The sequence below is a fragment of the Acomys russatus genome, chromosome 19 (assembly GCF_903995435.1).
Source record: "Acomys russatus chromosome 19, mAcoRus1.1, whole genome shotgun sequence".
Taxonomy (NCBI): Eukaryota; Metazoa; Chordata; class Mammalia; order Rodentia; family Muridae; genus Acomys; species Acomys russatus.
In genome coordinates, this window is record NC_067155.1 from 11,213,731 (window position 1) to 11,230,871 (window position 17,141).

The 17,141-nt window shown below is 51.2% G+C and overlaps 1 protein-coding gene across 1 annotated transcript; it reads right to left on the reverse strand.

Moving 5' to 3' along the window:
• Positions 1-9,405: 9,405 nt before the first annotated feature.
• On the reverse strand, positions 9,406-14,750 carry Selenow (selenoprotein W). Its single transcript, XM_051161984.1, has 7 exons — positions 14,722-14,750; positions 14,540-14,658; positions 12,972-12,985; positions 12,808-12,861; positions 12,563-12,637; positions 12,375-12,473; positions 9,406-9,561 (listed from the first exon to the last, which is right to left on the reverse strand). The coding sequence occupies exons 1-6, from the start codon at positions 14,748-14,750 to the stop codon at positions 12,390-12,392; spliced, it is 375 nt and encodes a 124-aa protein (XP_051017941.1). The 3' UTR covers positions 9,406-9,561; positions 12,375-12,389.
• Between the last annotated feature and the right edge of the window lie 2,391 nt (positions 14,751-17,141).

Here is a 17,141-nt window from a genome sequence, read left to right on the forward strand (position 1 = left end):
AAGGGGAGGTTGGGGGAGCGGGGGTGGGGGGGGGCAGCTGCAGAGAGCAGTAAAATGACAATTAAAAGAAGTTACATTAGTCTAAAAGTTAGGGTAGAGGAGTGGTCTGCTAAACACCTCAGGCTACACCTGAATTCAAGGCCTCCATTGTGCTGGGATTACAAGCAGGCAAACCCACGCTTGGCTTCACTGAGCTCTCCTGCCACCTGGGCCCCCTTCCTTCTTTCTCATCAGCCTCTGGCAGGATGGCCAGGTAGCACACTTCCTCGGCCTTGACCCAGCCTAACTCGTCACCCAGCCCAATCCTCTTAGAAGCCAGCCAGGTCAGAGAACTGAAGCGGGATGGTGGGGGGGGCACACGGGGGGGGGGGCTCTAAGGGACACAGCAACAGATGGTGTGACAGCCCCTCCCCGAGTCACGTCCTCCTCCCATCTCCAGCCTCTTTAAGTAGCTGTGAGCAAACAGTAAGTTCACAGCTCAGGCTTTCTGCTGCCCTCCGCTCTGCATGACTGACAGAAGTGCTCTCAAGAAATAAGTGACGCCTGAGCATCTACACCAGTTCTCAACCTGTGTGTCACGACCCCTTTGGGGGGATCACTACAACATGAGGGACTGTCTTAAAGGGTAGGGGAATCAGGAAGATTGAGGACTGCTGGGCTACTGTCAGATGTTTAATGAAAAGCAAAAAAAACCCATTTGTTCGTTTGTTTGTTTGGTTGGTTGGTTGGTTGGATGGTTGGTTTTTTGAGACAGGGTTTCCCTGTGCAGCCCTGGCTGTCCTGAACTTCCTTTGTAGACCAGGCTGGCCTCGAACTCACAGCCATCGGCCTGCCTCTGCCTCCCGAGTGCTGGGATTAAAGGTGTGAGACACCACATCCAGCTTTGCTTTGTTTTTCAAGACTGGGTTTCTCTGTTAACAAAGCCCTGGCAGTCCCGGACTCGCTTTGTAGACAGACCAAGCTGGCCTCGAACTCAAAGAGCTCTCCCCACCTCTGCTGGGATTAAAGACAAGCACCAACCACCACACCCGGCTCCTGTTTTATGTTTTTTGAGATACAGTCTCATTGTGTATTCCTGCCTGGTCTGGGAGCTACATAAACCAAGTGAACTTGAATTTACAGAAATCTGACTGCCTCTGTCTTTAACCCAGTGCTGAGTTAAAGGCACGAGCCACCATGCCCCAGGGGACAGGTGAGTGTCGTGGCTCACACCTTTAGTCCCTGCTCTCCAGAAGGCAGGTAGGATCTCTAAATTCCAGGCCAGCCAGGGCCTCCTAATGGACATTGTCTATAAAGAAGATAGAAGCCGGTTAGATCAGATCCCTGTGAGTTCGAGGCCAGCCTGGTCTACAAAGCGAGTCCAGGACAGCCAAGGCTAACACAGAGAAACCCTGTCTCGAAAAACCAAAAAAAAAAAAAAAAAAAAAAAAGAAGAAGAAGAAGAAGCCGGTTAGATCCTGCCTCAAAACAAAAGCCGGGCATGGTGGCACATGCCTTTAATCCCAGCATTCTACTCGGGAGGCAGAGGCAGGCCGATCGTTGTGAGTTCGTGGCCAGCCTGGTCAGTCTACAAAGCGAGTCCAGGACAGCCAAGGCCACACAGAGAAACCCTGTCTCAAAAACCCAAAAAATCAAAGTAAAACAAAACAAAAGAGAGCCATTCAGGAAAAGCCTTGTGCTTGAGAAATGTTTGAGGGGTTGGTTGGTTGGTTAGTTTTCAGGGACAAAGTGTCACTGTCCAAGGTGGCGTGAACTCAGTACTAACTCAGGCTGCTCTCTCTTCAAATGCTGTTAATTGCTGTGTGAACTACCTGCACCTGGCGGGTATACAGCCACCTGTCTCTGCCTCAGGGGTGAGGAGATTTCATGATGGGCCATCCTGTCTGGCCTAACCCTTCTAGACCGTACTTTTTTTTTTTTTCCTTTTGCTTTTCTTTATTTATTATAATGTATTCATACTTCATCCCGATTGTTATCCTCTGGCTTGTATTTTCCCGTTCCCGTCCTCCCTCCCGCCCTCCCTCTTCTACCCTATTCCCCTCCCCTAGACCTCTGACAGAGGGGGACCTTCTCCCCCGCACCGTCTGACCACAGCACGTACCAAGGCGCAAAGCTTCAAAAGCATATCTCAGCGATAAGGCCTTAAAGGACCCTCCAGCTTATTCTGCTCAACTTAAAGTCTCAGAAACGTGATTTCCGGTAACCGCTTCCGGGGTGGAATGCGTTCCTTCTGAGCAATCGGTTTGGTTCTGTGCTTGCGTTTGTTTTGACAACGGACCCCTCTTCCCAACCCCGGGTTGACGGGATTTCGCTCTGTGTGCCTGCCTCTTCCAGGCAACCTGAGCCCCGGACCCAGGGCTTGCCCGCTCACATTTGCCTCACACTAACCTCCGCCTCTTGCTCCCTTGAGGCAGCAGCTGGGTTTTGAGCAGACAGGTTTTCCTCAGCTGGGTTGTGCTGGAATTTCCAGCCTCCAGAGAGCCGAGATTACCCACAGGTGTGCTTAGCTAGGCCCACCTGCCCGCATCTTAGCTTATATTTTATAGTATTTCACCTTAAAAACAAAAATTGAGCAGGGCGTGGTGGTGCACACCTTTAATCCCAGCACTTGGGAGGCAGAGGCAGGCGGATCACTGTGAGTTCGAGGCCAGCCTGGTCTACAAAGTGAGTCCAGTACAGCAGTCAAGGCTACACAGAGAAACGCTGTCTTGAAAACATAATAATAATAATAATAATAATAATAATAATAATAATAATAATAATAATAATAATAATGATGATGATGATGATAATGATAATAATAATTTATTTTTATGTGTACAAGTGTCTTGCCTACATGTATCTGTGTGCCATGTGCGTGTCTGGAATTTTCTCTAGCTGGCAGTAGTTTATTTTAGTTTCCTCCTTTTACTGAAAATTGATTGTTAGCCAAGTACTGCATGCCTTTAATCCCAGTACTCGGGAGGAAGAGGCAGGCAGATCTCTTCAAGTTTGAGGCCAGCCTGGTCTGCAAAGCGGGTCCAGGAGAGCCAAGGCTACACAGAGAAACCCTGTTTCAAAAAAACAAAAACTCTGTGTATGTGTGTGTGTGTGTGTGTGTGTGTGTGTGTGTGTGTTCGCGCGCGCGCGCCATTATAGTTCCTCTCTCTACTCCTAATTTTTCCCAGAGTTCCCTCCATTTCCTCTCTCTTTCTCTCATTGGGAAAGAACGGGCTCCCAAGAGATAAACAATTAAACCTGACAAAATAAAATCTGCTAAGATAAAGCAAAAAGTTATCATATCGAATTGGGGCGTGGCAGCCCAACAGGGAGGAAGAAGAGTTCCCAAGGGCAGGCACAAGAATCAGAGACCAACTCGTTCTCGCAGTCAGGCATCCCATAAAAATGCTAGCTGGTGAGTCCAGGATGGCCAAGGCTACACAGAGAAACCCTGTCTCGAAAAACCAAAAAAAAAAAAAGCTAGCTGGTGGCTATAACACATACACAGAGGACCTGTTGCAGACCCGAGTAGGCCCTGTGCTTGCTGCTTCCGTCTCAGTGGGTTTATACGTCCCTTCGTGCAGCGGCACCCACGCCTCACCTCCCTCCGAGAGAGAGGCCCTGGCATATTAGCCCAACACAGATGGCCGCTGAGAGACTCCATCAGCGACAGGTGGACTCTGGGTGGAGCGCTGGGAGTGGTATGGAAGAATTGGGACATGAAAGGACTCAGAGGGTTCAGGAGCCCCACAAGGAGACCATCAAGGCCGGGGGACCTGGACCCAGCGGGGCCTGCAGAAATATGCAGTGAACCTAGCCAACGGACAGCTCATTCTACACGGTTATGGGGAGGGGGGGAGCAGGGACTGCCTCCGACATGAACTCTGGTACCCCCAATTTGATCACTGCCCCTTGGTGGGGAGGCCCAGTGGGCACACAGAGGAAGAAGAGGCAGGCTATCTGGATGAAACCGGATAGGCTATGGTTGTACGGTAGGGGAGGAGGTCCCCTTCTGTCACAGGTCTAGGTGAGGGGAATAGGGCGGAAGAGGGAGGGAGGGTGGGAAGAGGAATACACAACTGAGGGGATAGCAATCGTGATGTAATCTGAATACATTAATTTTTTTAAAAAAGAATAAAATAAAATATAAAATAACAAGAAAAAGAGGTCCTGGCCCTCAAAACCGGCTCCCTGCGGATCTGGAGGGTCTCTGCTGCCCCCTGGTGGTCACCCCGGCCCGTAGCTCTTTTCACAGCGGGTTCTCTGATCCCGTCTGGTCCCATTTAGCAAAGGCGACAATCTTCTAAATCCAGACTGGCCTCAGCAGGGGCCAAGGGTCAAGGGAGGACAGAATTAGGTCTAGTGTGGGCAGACGTGTGTCGGGCTACTGGAGAAAGAGGGTAGGGACAGGCATCTTGAGTAAAATGCTTATATGACCTGACAGACCCTGAGATCGGCTCAGAGACAAGAAGAAATTCTACAGACGGGGCAGAAGCCCAGGGAGTTCCTTGGTTTTGCTTTTTGCTTAGATATGACCTTATGTTTGGACAGAACCCAGACATCAGAGTACGCCTTTCAAAATACCTTTATTTATTTACTGTTCGTGCGTGTGGTGTTGGGGAGTGGGGCGCACAGAAGCCAGGGCACACTTTGGACAACTTTGTGGCACCAGCGCTCTCCAAGTTTGTTAGCTCTGGGTTTGCTGAACCGTCTCACCAGCCCTCTTTTTTGTTTGTTTGTTTGGTTGGTTGGTTGGTTGGTTTTGCTTTTTCACAGGGTTTCTCTGTGTAGCCTTGCCTGTCCTGGACTCACTTTGTAGACCAGGCTGGCCTCGAATTCACTGCGGTCCACCTGCCTCTGCCTCCCAAGTGCTGGGATTAAAGGCATGCATCACCATGCCCGGCTGAATACAGATACTTTTAGTGATGGTTCTACTGTGTCTCTAGACAGGATTTCTCTGTGTAACAGTCTTGGACTCACTTTGTAGACAAGGCTGGCCTCGAACTCACAGAGATCCGCCTGCCTCTGCCTCCCAAGTGCTAGAATTAAAGGCATGTGCCACCATGCCTGACTCACCAGACCTCTTTTTTACTTGGAGTGAGAAAAAAAAAAAGCCGGGCGTTGTGGCTTCCCAGCAACCACATGGTGGCTTACAACCATCTACAATGTGATCTGATGCCTTCTTCTGACATGCAGGTGTACATGCAGATAGAGCATTCATATACATAAAATAAATAAATATTTTTTTTTTAAAAAAGAGCATTGGCTGTTCTTCCAGAGGAACCTAGCTAGGTTAAGTTCCCTGCACCCAGGCAAATGTTTATACAAGTAAATTTTACATTAAAAAAAAAAATGATTAAATTTAGAATGTAGACCAATGCTTCCCAATAGAACTTTCTAGAGTGATGTAAGTATTCTGCACCAGGCCAGATGGGTAGATCCCCAACATTCTTTAACTCTGTATTGAGATAAGAGAGTGTTAGCCTGGAGCCCAGTGCCAGGTTTGAACTTGAGGTCTTCGTCCTTTGGCCTCCCAGAGTAGATGAGAACACAGGCCTGTGCCATCAGGCCTGAGGTAAGCCTTTGCTAAATGGGAAAAGGCAATCTGAACAGATTATAGGCTGTGTGGTTACCAACTACAAGGCCTCCTGTGAAGCAGGCAAACGGGAAATGGGAGAAACTAGTTGCCTGTCTTGGTGGTGAAACTTCCAGGCCTGACCACAAGAGGGCGCTGTTAGAATTCAGGGTTTTTGGTTTTGGGGGGGGGTTTGTTTTGTTTTGTTTTGTTTTGTTTTTTGTTGTTGTTATTGTTTGCTTGTTTGTTTTGTTTTTTCAAGACAATGTTTCTCTGTGTAGCATTGGCTGTCCTGGACTTTGCAGTCCAGACTGGCCTCGAACTCACAGTGATTCACCCGCCTCTGCCTCCTGAGTGCTTGAGTGCTGGGATTAAAGGCATGTGCCACCACGCCCGGCTCCTGTTTCTGTTTTTTCCCAGACAGGGTTTCTCTGGACAGCCTTGGCTGTCTCACTCTTTTTTTTTTTTTTTAAGACTACTCTGTGTGTAGTCCTGGTTGTCCTGGCCTCACTTTGTAGATCGGGCTGGCCTCGAACTCACAGAGCTCCACCTGCTTCTGCCTCCCCTAGTGCTGATATTACAGGAGTGCTCCACAGCGGCCAGTGTGTCCTGGTTTCTAAAGACCATGGCTCATGGAGTCGAGGCTAGCCAAAAGTTCCTGATGCTCTCCTGCTGCCCTATGGATTCCAGGAAAACAAACAAACAAACGAATAACATTCACGTCACTAAGCTTGGCAGCAATCACCTTTACACCTGAGCCATCTTGCCAGCCAGCCACCTTGTTTTTTTGTTTGTTTGTTTGTTCTTGTTTTTATTATGTGCTCTGTCTGCATGTACACCCGGAGGCCAGAAGAGGGCACCAGATCTCACTATAGATGGTTGTGAGCCACCATGTGGTTGCTGGGAATTGAACTCAGGACCCTTTGGAAGAGCAGCCAGTGCTCTTAACCGCTGAGCCATCTCTCCAGCCCAGATTTTTATTTTATTTTTAACATTTTATTTATTTATTATTTATAGAGTACTCTGCCCCCATGTGTGCCTGTGTGCCTGCCCGCCAGAAGAGGGCACCAGATCTCATTATAGATGGTTGTGAGCCACCATGTGGTTGCTGGGAATTGAACTCAGGACCTTTGGAATAACAGCCAGTGCTCTTAACCTCTGAGCCATCTCTCCAGCCCCCAGCCCAGATTTTAAAAAACTTCTTTTGGTTTTGGTTTTTTGAGACAGGGTTTCTCTGTGTTATCTTGGCTGTCCTGAACTCACTTTGTAGACCAGGCTGGCCTTGAACTTACAGAGATCCTCCAGCCTCTGCCTTCCAAGTGCTGATTTAAAGGCGTGAGCCTCCACCCCCCAGCCCCAAGATTTATTATGTACACAGTGTTTTGCCTGCATGTACACCAGAAGCGGGCGCCAGGTATTGAACTCAGAACCTTTAGAAGAGCAAGCAGTGCTCTTAACCTCTAAGACATCTCTCCAATTTGCCGCCTCCTTTTTGTTTTGTTTTTCCGAGACGGTTTCTCTGTGTAGCCTTAGCTGTCCTGGACTTGCTTTGTAGACCAGTTGGCCTTGAACTCACAGCGATCCTCCTGCCTCTGCCTCCCGAGTGCTGAAATTACAGGCATGCATTGCCCACCTATAGTCTTCTTATATCTCCAATAAGTGGCATCAGGGCCACTTCGGACACAAAATTAAACTTTTCCAGTCCCCCTGCCCTTCCCGACCAGAGGAAGGGCCAAAGTTCCTCAATTCAGAAGGAAGTAAACTATACAAGTGTCCTCATGTGACCTTTGCAATGGGAGGATGGCACCACAGGCAATTCAAGGCCTTGGTACACAACAAAAGAACAGAACTCAGGTGTTTAAACAAAATGTACACCCGAAGTCACAGTAGAATGGCTGAGAAAGTGCAGCAGGTATCTGAGGAAGTGCTGTGTAAGCATCAATTAACAAGATGCTGAGGGGGGGGGGGGCATGGGGACCGATGCCAGAAGCCTGAGCATCGGATGGACAACAGAGCAAGTCCAAGGCCATCCACTTGTCTGACAGCCTGACAAAATCGAGAATCTACTGGGAGCACTTGGGAGGCAGAGGCAGGCGGATCGCTGTGAGTTCGAGGCCAGCCTGGTCTACAAAGTGAGTCCAGGATGGTCAAGGCTACACAGAGAAACCCTGTCTCAAAAAACAAAAAACAACAACAAAAAAAAATTGGTAATTCCTGTAGGAGCCAGAGGGGTTGAGGACATCCTCTCCTAATCGCCCCCACCAAAAAAAAGAAGGGGGGAAAAAAAAAAGAGGAAGATACAGAATAGACAAAGCAGGCCTCAGGGCCTCACACAGAGACTGCACTGACGGGAGGCTTGCGTGGGTCTGACCTGGGTGCTCTGCATGTGTTAGGGTTGTGCAGCTTGGTTCTTGTGGAAGAGTAGAGGGTGTCTCTGAATCCCTTACCTGCCTTTGGGACCCCTTTTCTCCCATTGGGTTGCCTCTGCCTTTGAAATACTGGGATTAAATGCCACACCCGGCCTGGAATTACCATCTTTTTTTAAAAAATGATCATCTCATGTATATGGTGTTTACCTGCATGTATACACACCAAGTGCATGCCCAGTGCCCAAGGAGGCCAGGGGAGACCATGAGACCCTCTGGAGCTGGAGTTACCGGTGGTTGTGAGCTACCACACGGGTCCTGAGACTCAAACCTGGGTCCTCTGGAAGAGCAGCCAGTGCTTTTTGTTCGTTTTTTGTTGTTGGTTTTGTTTTTTTGGGGGGTGGGGGGGGTTTCGAGACTCACTTTGTAGACCAGGCTGGCCTCAAACTCACAGCGATCCACCTGTCCCTGCCTCTCCAGGACTGGGATTAAAGGCATGCGCCACCATGCCCGGCGCAGCCAGTGCTCTTAACCACCGAGAGATGGTTCTCCCGCCAACTATGAATGGAACCAGAGTTGGGGGATCCCAGACTATATGCGCTGAGCAGTAGCACGTCTTCTTCACTCTGCTTATTGCGTTTTTACTTAGCTTGTTTGTGTGTGAGAGGGAGAGCACACATGCTTTTCTTTTTCTTTTTCTTTTTGGTTTTTCAAGACAGGGTTTCTCTGTGTAAGAGCCCTGGCTGTCCTGGAACTCTTTGAAGACCTTGCTGACCTCCGACTCACAGAGATCCACCTGTCTCTGCCTCCCAAGTGCTGGGATTACAGGCCTGCGCCACCACACCTGGCTGAGAGCACACACATGCACGTGCACACTCTCCAGGATATTTGCCAAAGCAGGCAATGGAGGTCAGAGGCCAAGTTTCAGGAGTTGGTTCTCTCCTTCCACCATGTGGGTCCTAAGGATGGAACTCAGCCATTGGTCTTGGCAGCAAGCGCCTTTACCTGCTGAGCCATCTCTTTTGAGACAGGGTTTCTCTGTGTAGCCTTGGCTGTCCTGGACTCCCTCTGTAAACCGGGCTGACCTAAAACTCACAGTGATCCACCTGCCTCTGCCTCCCGAGTGCTGGGATTAAAGACATGTGCTGCCACCACCACCCGGCCTGCTGAGCCATCTCAGGGACCCCATCTCTCTGCTTCCTGATTACAGATACAATGGGAGCAGTTTCTTCAAGTGCCTGCTACCCTGGCCTCCCTGCCAGGGTGGACCGCGGCGTGAAACTGTGAGCCAAAACAGCATCTCCCTTCGGGTGCCTCATCCAACTTTTATTCAACTGGAAGCAGCTGGCAACATGGCTGCACATCATCTTGTAGTCTGAGCTGGAGAAGGGAAACCAAGGCAAGAGGGTAGATGCACATGGTGGGGGGGGGGGGTTGGGGGAGGAGTCAGGGAGTGGTGAGGAGGGCAGAGCCTGTGCATACGTAAGATTCTGGGGAGGCACACACACACACACACAGAGGCAATCTCTGGCCAGACTTGGTGGCCGCAGGAACATCAAGGAAAGACCAAGGTCTTTGAGACATTTCAGTCCTTCCGGTCATGAAGCGGCTGCCAAGAGAGATGGCCAGGAGGTCTCAGGACTGTGGAGAGAGGGAGAAAACAGTCAGGGTTAGGGTTACGCAGGTGTTGGGGGGTGGGAACTATGAAAGGGAAAGTGAAGCCAGGTGTGGTGACACATTCCTGCAATTGCAGCAAGCCTATGTCAGCTTTCACAGGTGAGCGTGGCAGAGCTAAAACTGTAACTAGATTCTTAGTGCAAAGCATGCTGGGAATAAGCATCAAGTCCATGGGGTATGGGATACCCAATTCTAGACCAAGGGACAGGAACTAATACCAAGGCAAGAGGATAGAAGGAAGGTATCTTCTAGATTGTGGAGTCAGAAACTAGGACTTTGGGGGGCGGGGAGGGAGAGCGATGGAGACAGGGTTTCTCTGCGTTATCTTGGCTGTCTTGGACTCACTTTGTAGACCAGGCCGACCTCACAGCAATCTGCCTGTCTCTGCTTCCCGAGTGCTGGGAAACTAGAACTTGGCTCTCACTAGGCCAGCCAATGCTGGCTCAGCAGAGGCTGAGCTTAAAGCATGTCTGGAACAACTGGCAAGAAAACAAAAACAAAGCAAAGCCTAGGATCCAGTGTGAGTTCAAGCCAGCTCGGCCAACCTGATGGAACTGTCTCCAAAAAATTAAGGTAGCTCAGTGGTAGAGCCCCTGCCTAGAATCCTCCAGTGAGGGGCTGGGGGCGTGGCTCAGTGGTAGTGCCCCTGACTAGAATCCCCCAGTGAGGGGCTGGGGGCATGCCTCAGTAGTAGAGCCCCTGCCTAGAATCCTCCAGTGAGGGGCTGGGGGTGTGCTTCAGTAGTAGAGCCCCTGCCTAGAATCCCCCAATGAGGGGCTGGGGGCGTGGCTCAGTGGTAGAGCCCCTGCCTAGAATTCCCCCAGTGAGGGGATGGGGGCAAGGCTCCGTGGCAGAAGGCCTGCCTAGCGTGTGTAAGACAGAGTTCAACTCCCAGTACAATAAAATAAAACTGAGAATGTGGTGTGACTAGGAAACAGGGCTGAATTGCCCAACACACGGGACAGACACCAGTCTTTGGGATGCCCAAAGCCCACATGGCCCAATGCATCAAAAACTATTTTCTGTCAAAGGGACAAAGGTGACCCAGGGCCAAACTGCCAGGGCTCTCTAGCATCATTTTGTTGTTAGATGTATCCATTTAGAAGTGTGTTAAGTGTTTTGTCTATAAGAACCTGAGTGCTTGGTGCTCATGGAGGTCAGCAGAGTGCACTAGATTCCCTGGAACTGGACTTGGGTTTCGTTGTGAACCCCAGTGTGGTGCTGGGAATCGAACCTAGGCAAAAGCAACAAGTGTTCTTAACCCAAACCATCTCACAGCCCCAGAGGCTCTTTTAATTTAATGGTTTAGTTATTATGTATATAGTACTCTGCCTGCATGACAGAAGAGGGCATTGGATGGCATTATAGATAGTTTTGAGCCACCACGTGGTTGCTGGGAATTGAACTCAGGGAAGAGCAGTGAGTGCTCTTAACCTCTGAGCCATCTCTCCAGCCCCAGGTTTTTAAAAGACTGTCTCACATAACCCTAGCTGGCAGCAAACTCACTGTGTAATGAAGGAGAACCTTGATCTCTCTCTCTCTCTCTCTCTCTCTCTCTCTCTCCTCTCTCTCTCTCCCTCTCTCTCTCTCTCCCTCTCTCTCTCTCTCTCTCTCTCTCTCTGTGTGTTCTTTGTGTGTGTGTGTGTGTGTGTGTGTGTGTGTGTGTTCTTTTTCAAGAGAGGGTTTTCCTGTGTAGCCTTGGCTGCCCTGAACTCACTATGTAAACCATGCTGGCCTCGAACTCACAGAGATCTGCCTGCCTCTGCCTCCCTGAGTGCTGGGATTATAGGCCTGGTCCTCCTGCCTCTATCTCCAAAATGTTGGGATCACAGGCTCACAATGCCAATTCTTTTATGCCTAATTTGGTTTGTTTTTTTATGCATATGAAGTGTTTGCCTGCATGTATATCTGTGTGCTGTGTGTATGCTGTGTGTGTGTGTGTGTGTGTGTGTGTGTGTGTGTTTGCAGTCCCCTCAGAGGCCAGAAGAAGTTGTCAGATCCTCTGGAACTGGAGTTACAGATAATAACGAACCACTCTGTCAATAGTGGACCCATGGGCTAGAAAGATGGCTCAGTGGTTAAGAGCACTAACTGCTCTTCCAGAGGTCCTGAGTTCAATTCCCAGCAACCACATGGTGGCTCACAACCATCTGTAATGTGATACGGCCCCCTCTTCTGGCCTGCAGGACTACATGCAGACAGAGCACTGTATACATAATAAATAAATAAATCTTAAAAAAAAAAAAAAAACCAATGGACCCATATTCTCTCCAAGAGCAGCCAACGCTCTTAACTGCTGAGGCATCTCTCCAGCCCCACTGTTTTGTTCTGTTCAGCCATGGTCTCATGAGGCCCAGGCTGGCTTCTAACTGGTGGCAATCCTTCTGCCTCAGCCTAGGAAGGGCTCGTTCCTGCCTTCCCTACCTAGTGCTGGGATTAAAGGGTAAGTCGGAGCTCCCTGCGTGGTAGGCAAGCACTCCATCAACGGAGCCACAGCCTCAGCCACAAGCTTGATTTCCTTTAGCATCTTCCACTCCAGAATCAAGAAGGGCCACTAACGGCAAGGCAAGCCCCTCCCCACACCCCGTCTGCAGTACCAGTCTGCAATCCACCAGCTATGACTCTCAGCCCTCCTCACTCCAGGGGCCCCTGGGATGTGGCCACCTCCCACAGTGAGTCTATACTCAGGGGAAGGATACGCATGCGCGCGCGCGCACACACACACACACACACACACACACACACACACACACACACACACAGAGCAGTCCCCTTACCTCTGCCTCCAGGACTCACTGGCACTGAGCCAGGGCAGCTTTGATGGCGGTCACCAGTTTCCGGAACTTGCTTTCTGTATCCACGTAGCCATCACCTCTCTGAAGAGAAGGGAAGAGAGTTGAGCTAAGCCCCACACACCAACCTCAGCCCACCCTAGACCTCCCTCCCGGGCAGGACAAGGGCTTACCTTCTTGGAGTGAACCAACTTCCCGCCTACAGTCACTTCAAAGAACCCGGTGACCTGGGGAGTCCCCTCGCCACACTGAGGAAAGAAGGCGGTAGAGGGGGCTAAGATGACCTCTCAGGGGATACCTTGTGCGCCAAGTCCCAGGGAGTGATGAACATAAGCCAAAAAGGATGGGGGGGGTGTGGCCTAACCCATCCCGACCGCCTCCCAGTCCCAGGTGATTCTGTGCCCATTCCAAGACTCACGATGTCCAGGCATCCCGGGAACTCATTTTCTAGCTTCTCCTTGAGCTGGAGATACTGAAAACGGGGGGGGGGGGGGGGGTATCACAGCCAGGCCCAGCAAATCCTCCCCCCGCGGTGTACCCGCCCCGACCTACCTCAAGACCCTCCTGAGAAACTTCACTCACCTTGGGCTTATAGCCTCAAGCCCCACTGGTAGGTGAATCCCGGGTTGTCGCAGTCCACCAGGGCAGCAAGGTGCCCAAGGGAGGTGACAGCAGCGAGAGAAAGATAAAGAGAGATCCAGATGAGGGTGTTGAGGAGGCGGCAAAGACCCTCAGAAGAGGGGAAGACGTGTGTACCGTGCAGAGAGAAGCGTGTAACAGTGCAGAGATGCGAAGAAAGCTAAGCGGACACCACACACAAGGGAGCCAAGAGAGGGGGAGGGGAGGGGAAACAGCGGGAGAGGGCGGCAGTGGTGACAACGGGGAGGAGGTTAACAGTGACTTGGAACAAACGCTGCCTCGGTAGAATCCCGCCCACCCACTCTCTCCGGAATCCTAACTCTTCCCCAGCAGCCGTTATGAAAGACAAGCTCCCCATTTCAGGCAGGGGCCTCACGGGAGCCTCAGCGTGTCAAGGCAGGCTTTTTGAAAGACATCCTGAAAAACCAGGGACCGGTAAGAGCCCTGGAGGTGGGGCGGCGGGAGGGGAGGACCACACACAGCTGGCTGGACCAGGGGCCCTGCCTCATTCCTAGCCTTGGCTTCTTCCCCTGTAGGATGGAGATAAACTAGGCCTCCCTCAAGGGGCTTCAGGGGTGGGGAATCCATTCAGTGAGCACTCATTAAGCACTTACTGCATACCAGCTGAGTATCAGCTGCACATGAAGAAAAAGCCACCAAGAGGAAATGTCTGGCCTTTCTATGCCCGCCTCTAGCAGGGGCACCTGACAGGTAACTACCAGCAGTCACCCCACTTCGCACTACAGAAAGGGAAACTGAGGCTGGAAAGGATTGGGCTTAACAGCACCGGCACCCACGGGTGGGGGCCAGTAAGAGTTTTCTGGGATGTTTGTATTGCTGAGAACAAAACCCAGGTCCTGGTATATTTCAGGCACTGTTCCGCTGGGCTGCACCCTTGCCCCTACAACCTACCCCACACTACTTTTTCTTTTAGGGGCACAGGGTCTCACTACGTAGCCCTAGCTTCCTCTAACAAGCAGACCAGGCTGGCCAGGAACTCAGAGACCCACCTGCCTCTGCCTCCCAGTGCTGAGATTAAAGGTGTGCGCCGCTGCCACTACCACTACCACCACCACCACCACCACCACCATTCCGAGGCTCAATTCTCCCTTTCTCATGGACACACTGGGAGGTGTGAGCACTGTACCTCACACTACAATCCAGATCCAGGGCATGCCCAGACCTCCCAACAGCGCTTAGGTCTCAACCCAACACACCACACCATGTATCCTCCAGCCTTCCCTAACCCAGGGCAGCTCAGAGAGGGGGAAGGGAAACACCCTGTGGGGGCGGGGGGGGGGGCGGTTGAAGGTCCCCCAGAGAAACCCGATGCTACCCTTCCCCTCCCCTCAGCGCTGAGTCAGGTGTTCAAAGAGGACCCAGTTCGACTTTCACAGGGTGAGACGCTCAGATGCGGGGAATCTGGCTCCGAGCCCCGTTATCTCCGTCCCACCCACTTGGAAATCCCTCTCTATGAAGGGGTCTGGAGGGTAGTCACCGTTCTCAGCCACCAGTCCCGGCTAGAAAGACTGAGGAACACAGCGGGGGTGGAGGAGGGGCACTGGCACAGAGGATGGTGAGCAGGGAAGGGCGTTCCTGGCACAAAGGACCAGGAGCGGGAAGGGAGTCCCTAGCATAAAGAACCAGGAGCCCGGTGGGGTGGGGTGAGGGGACTGGAGTCATAGGGACTTACCAATACACGACTCGAACGGCTAGCGCCATGGCTCCAGATCGCATCCCCGCAGAGCGCGAGGACCCGACCCACGAGCGACAAGGACCTTCCGGTCTGTGTTTGGGGCCGTGCGCACAGCCCTAGTACAGGAGAAGACGGAGCAAACCAAGTGCGCAGGGGTGGGGTGGGGAGCAGAGTGGCGCGGAGACCGAAGTTGTAGGGCAACACGGCGGTGGCTGTGGCCACGGACGCGACCCCCCCCCCCGACGTAGGATTCCATGCTATTCCCTAGATAGCCCGGGGTCGTCTCCATAGATGGCGTCCCTGGGACCAGTAACCTGAGAGCCCTTCGCTGTCCATCCTCCACGCTACAATGGTTCAGCCCTCAGGGTGGCGGCTCGAGGCAGGGAATTGGCTGAGACCCACAAGTTCAGTTATTTTGTAGCGGGGAGGGCCTGAGCAAGGAAATTGAGGTACGCGACGCATGCGCTCCATCCTCCGGAGACAGGCAATTAGGGTGGCCCCCCCCCAGCCCACCCCACCCCCAGCCCTGGTTGATTCTGGACCCTTGGACCTTAGGTCTGAAAAAGTGAAGCTGAGAGTCCCAGCATAAGCTTCAGGCCCAGCCTAGCAGCTAGACTCCCAGCGAACCCAAAAAACCCTGCAGTCCCTTATTTTGCGCCTTCCTAACGACTCCCAGAAAAAAAAAAAGTCCATAGAAAGCCCTGGAATGGGGCTTGAGCAGTAGTTCAGTTGGTAAGGAATTTGCCTATCGTGGACGAAGCCCTGAGTCGGATCCCCAGCACCACATAAACTGAGGGCAGTGGCGCAAGCCTGTAATTCCAGCGTTTGGGGAAAGGAGATTGAAGGAAAGTTAAAGGTTACCCTTGCTACATGGGGAGTTTGGGGCTAGCCTGGACTACATGGCCAGTTGTCTTAAAAACAATACAGAGGGCTGAAGAGATGGTTCAGAGGTTGAGAGCACTGGCTGCTCGTCCAGAGGTCCTGAGTTCAATTCCCAGAAACCACATGGTGGCTCACAACCATCTATAATGAGGTCTGGTGCCCTCTTCTGGCCTGAAAGTGTACATGCAAGCAAAACACTCTATACGTAATAAATCAGCTGGGCGTAGTGGCACACGCCTTTAAACCCAGCACTCGAGAGGCAGAAGCAGGGGGAATCGTTATGAGTTCGAAGCCAGCCTGGTCTACAAAGGAGTGCAGTACAACCAAGTATACACGAAGAAATTCTGTCTCGAAAAATAATAATAATAATAATAAATCTAAAACGAAACAAAACATAGGCCTGTGCTCGGTGGCACAGGCCTATGATCCCAGCACTCGGGAGGCAGAGGCAGGGGGAATCTTTGTAAATTCAAGGCCATCCTGGTCTACACAGTGCATCCAGAACAGCCAGGGCTACACAAAGAAACCTTGTCTTTAAAAAAAAAAAGAGCCAGGTGTTGCCTTTCATGCTAGGCCAGCAGTCAAGAGATCTCTGTGAGTTCAGGCCAGCCTAGTATTTCAAGAGAGTTCTAGAACAGACAGATCTACATCGAGAGACCACCTCTCTCTCTCTCTCTCTCTCTCTCTCTCTCTCTCTCTCTCTCTCTCTCTCTCTCTCTTTCTCTCTCTCTCTCACACACACACACACACACACACACACATACACACACAATTTAAGAGTTAGGACTCCTGAGCCTCAGTTTCTCCTTCTGGAAGCTGGGCAGATTCATTCACACAAAACTTCTGTATCTCTTTCTAGTTTCTTGTCTGCCACACTCCTATGGACAGCATGGCACCTCCATCTCCTTCCTCCCATTGTTGTCCCCCCCCCCCCCCCGCACGAAGGACGGCTCACCAGGAGAGATGCTCACCTGTCACCCGGCATTCTTTAACTGACTTCACTGGTTACCCCCACCAATAGTCAACTAGGGGCCAAACAACTAGGCGTGGGGGTGCACGCCTTTAATCCCAGCAGAGGCAGAGGCAGGTAGATTTCTGTTGAGTTCGAGGACAGCCTGATCTAGAAAGCGAGTCCAGGGCAGCCAGGGCTACATCGAGAAACCCTGTCTTGAAAAACCAAAAAAAGCGAGCTGGAGAGATGGCTCAGATGTTAAGAGCACTGTCTGTTCTTCCAAAGGTCCTGAGTTCAATTCCCAGAAACCACATGGCAGCTCACAACCATCTACAATAAGATCTTGTGCCCTCTTGTGGCAGGCAGGTGCACATGTGAACAGAATACGTATAAATAATAAATAAATTAATATTTTTTAAAAAGAAAAGAAAAACCAAAACATACAAACCTAGGGGCCAAATAAGGAAATGTCAGTCTCTTCCCACCTAGCTCGCTTTGTGCTCCGTCATTACCCCACCCTGGATGCAGAGGGTAGGCTACGATGCTCCCACAGAAAAATGAAATCTGAATCATTCATTCCCCC

Excerpts from the sequence above, each read along its gene's own strand:
- Selenow (XM_051161984.1), bottom strand. The coding sequence starts at position 14,750 with ATGGCGCTAGCCGTTCGAGTCGTGTATTG. Across the intron at positions 14,659-14,721 it reads GCCGTTCGAGTCGTGTATTG|GGACTCCCTTCCCGCTCCTG; the intron begins GTAAGTCCCTAT and ends TCTTTATGCTAG. Across the intron at positions 12,474-12,562 it reads AGTTGGTTCACTCCAAGAAG|AGAGGTGATGGCTACGTGGA; the intron begins GTAAGCCCTTGT and ends CCTTCTCTTCAG.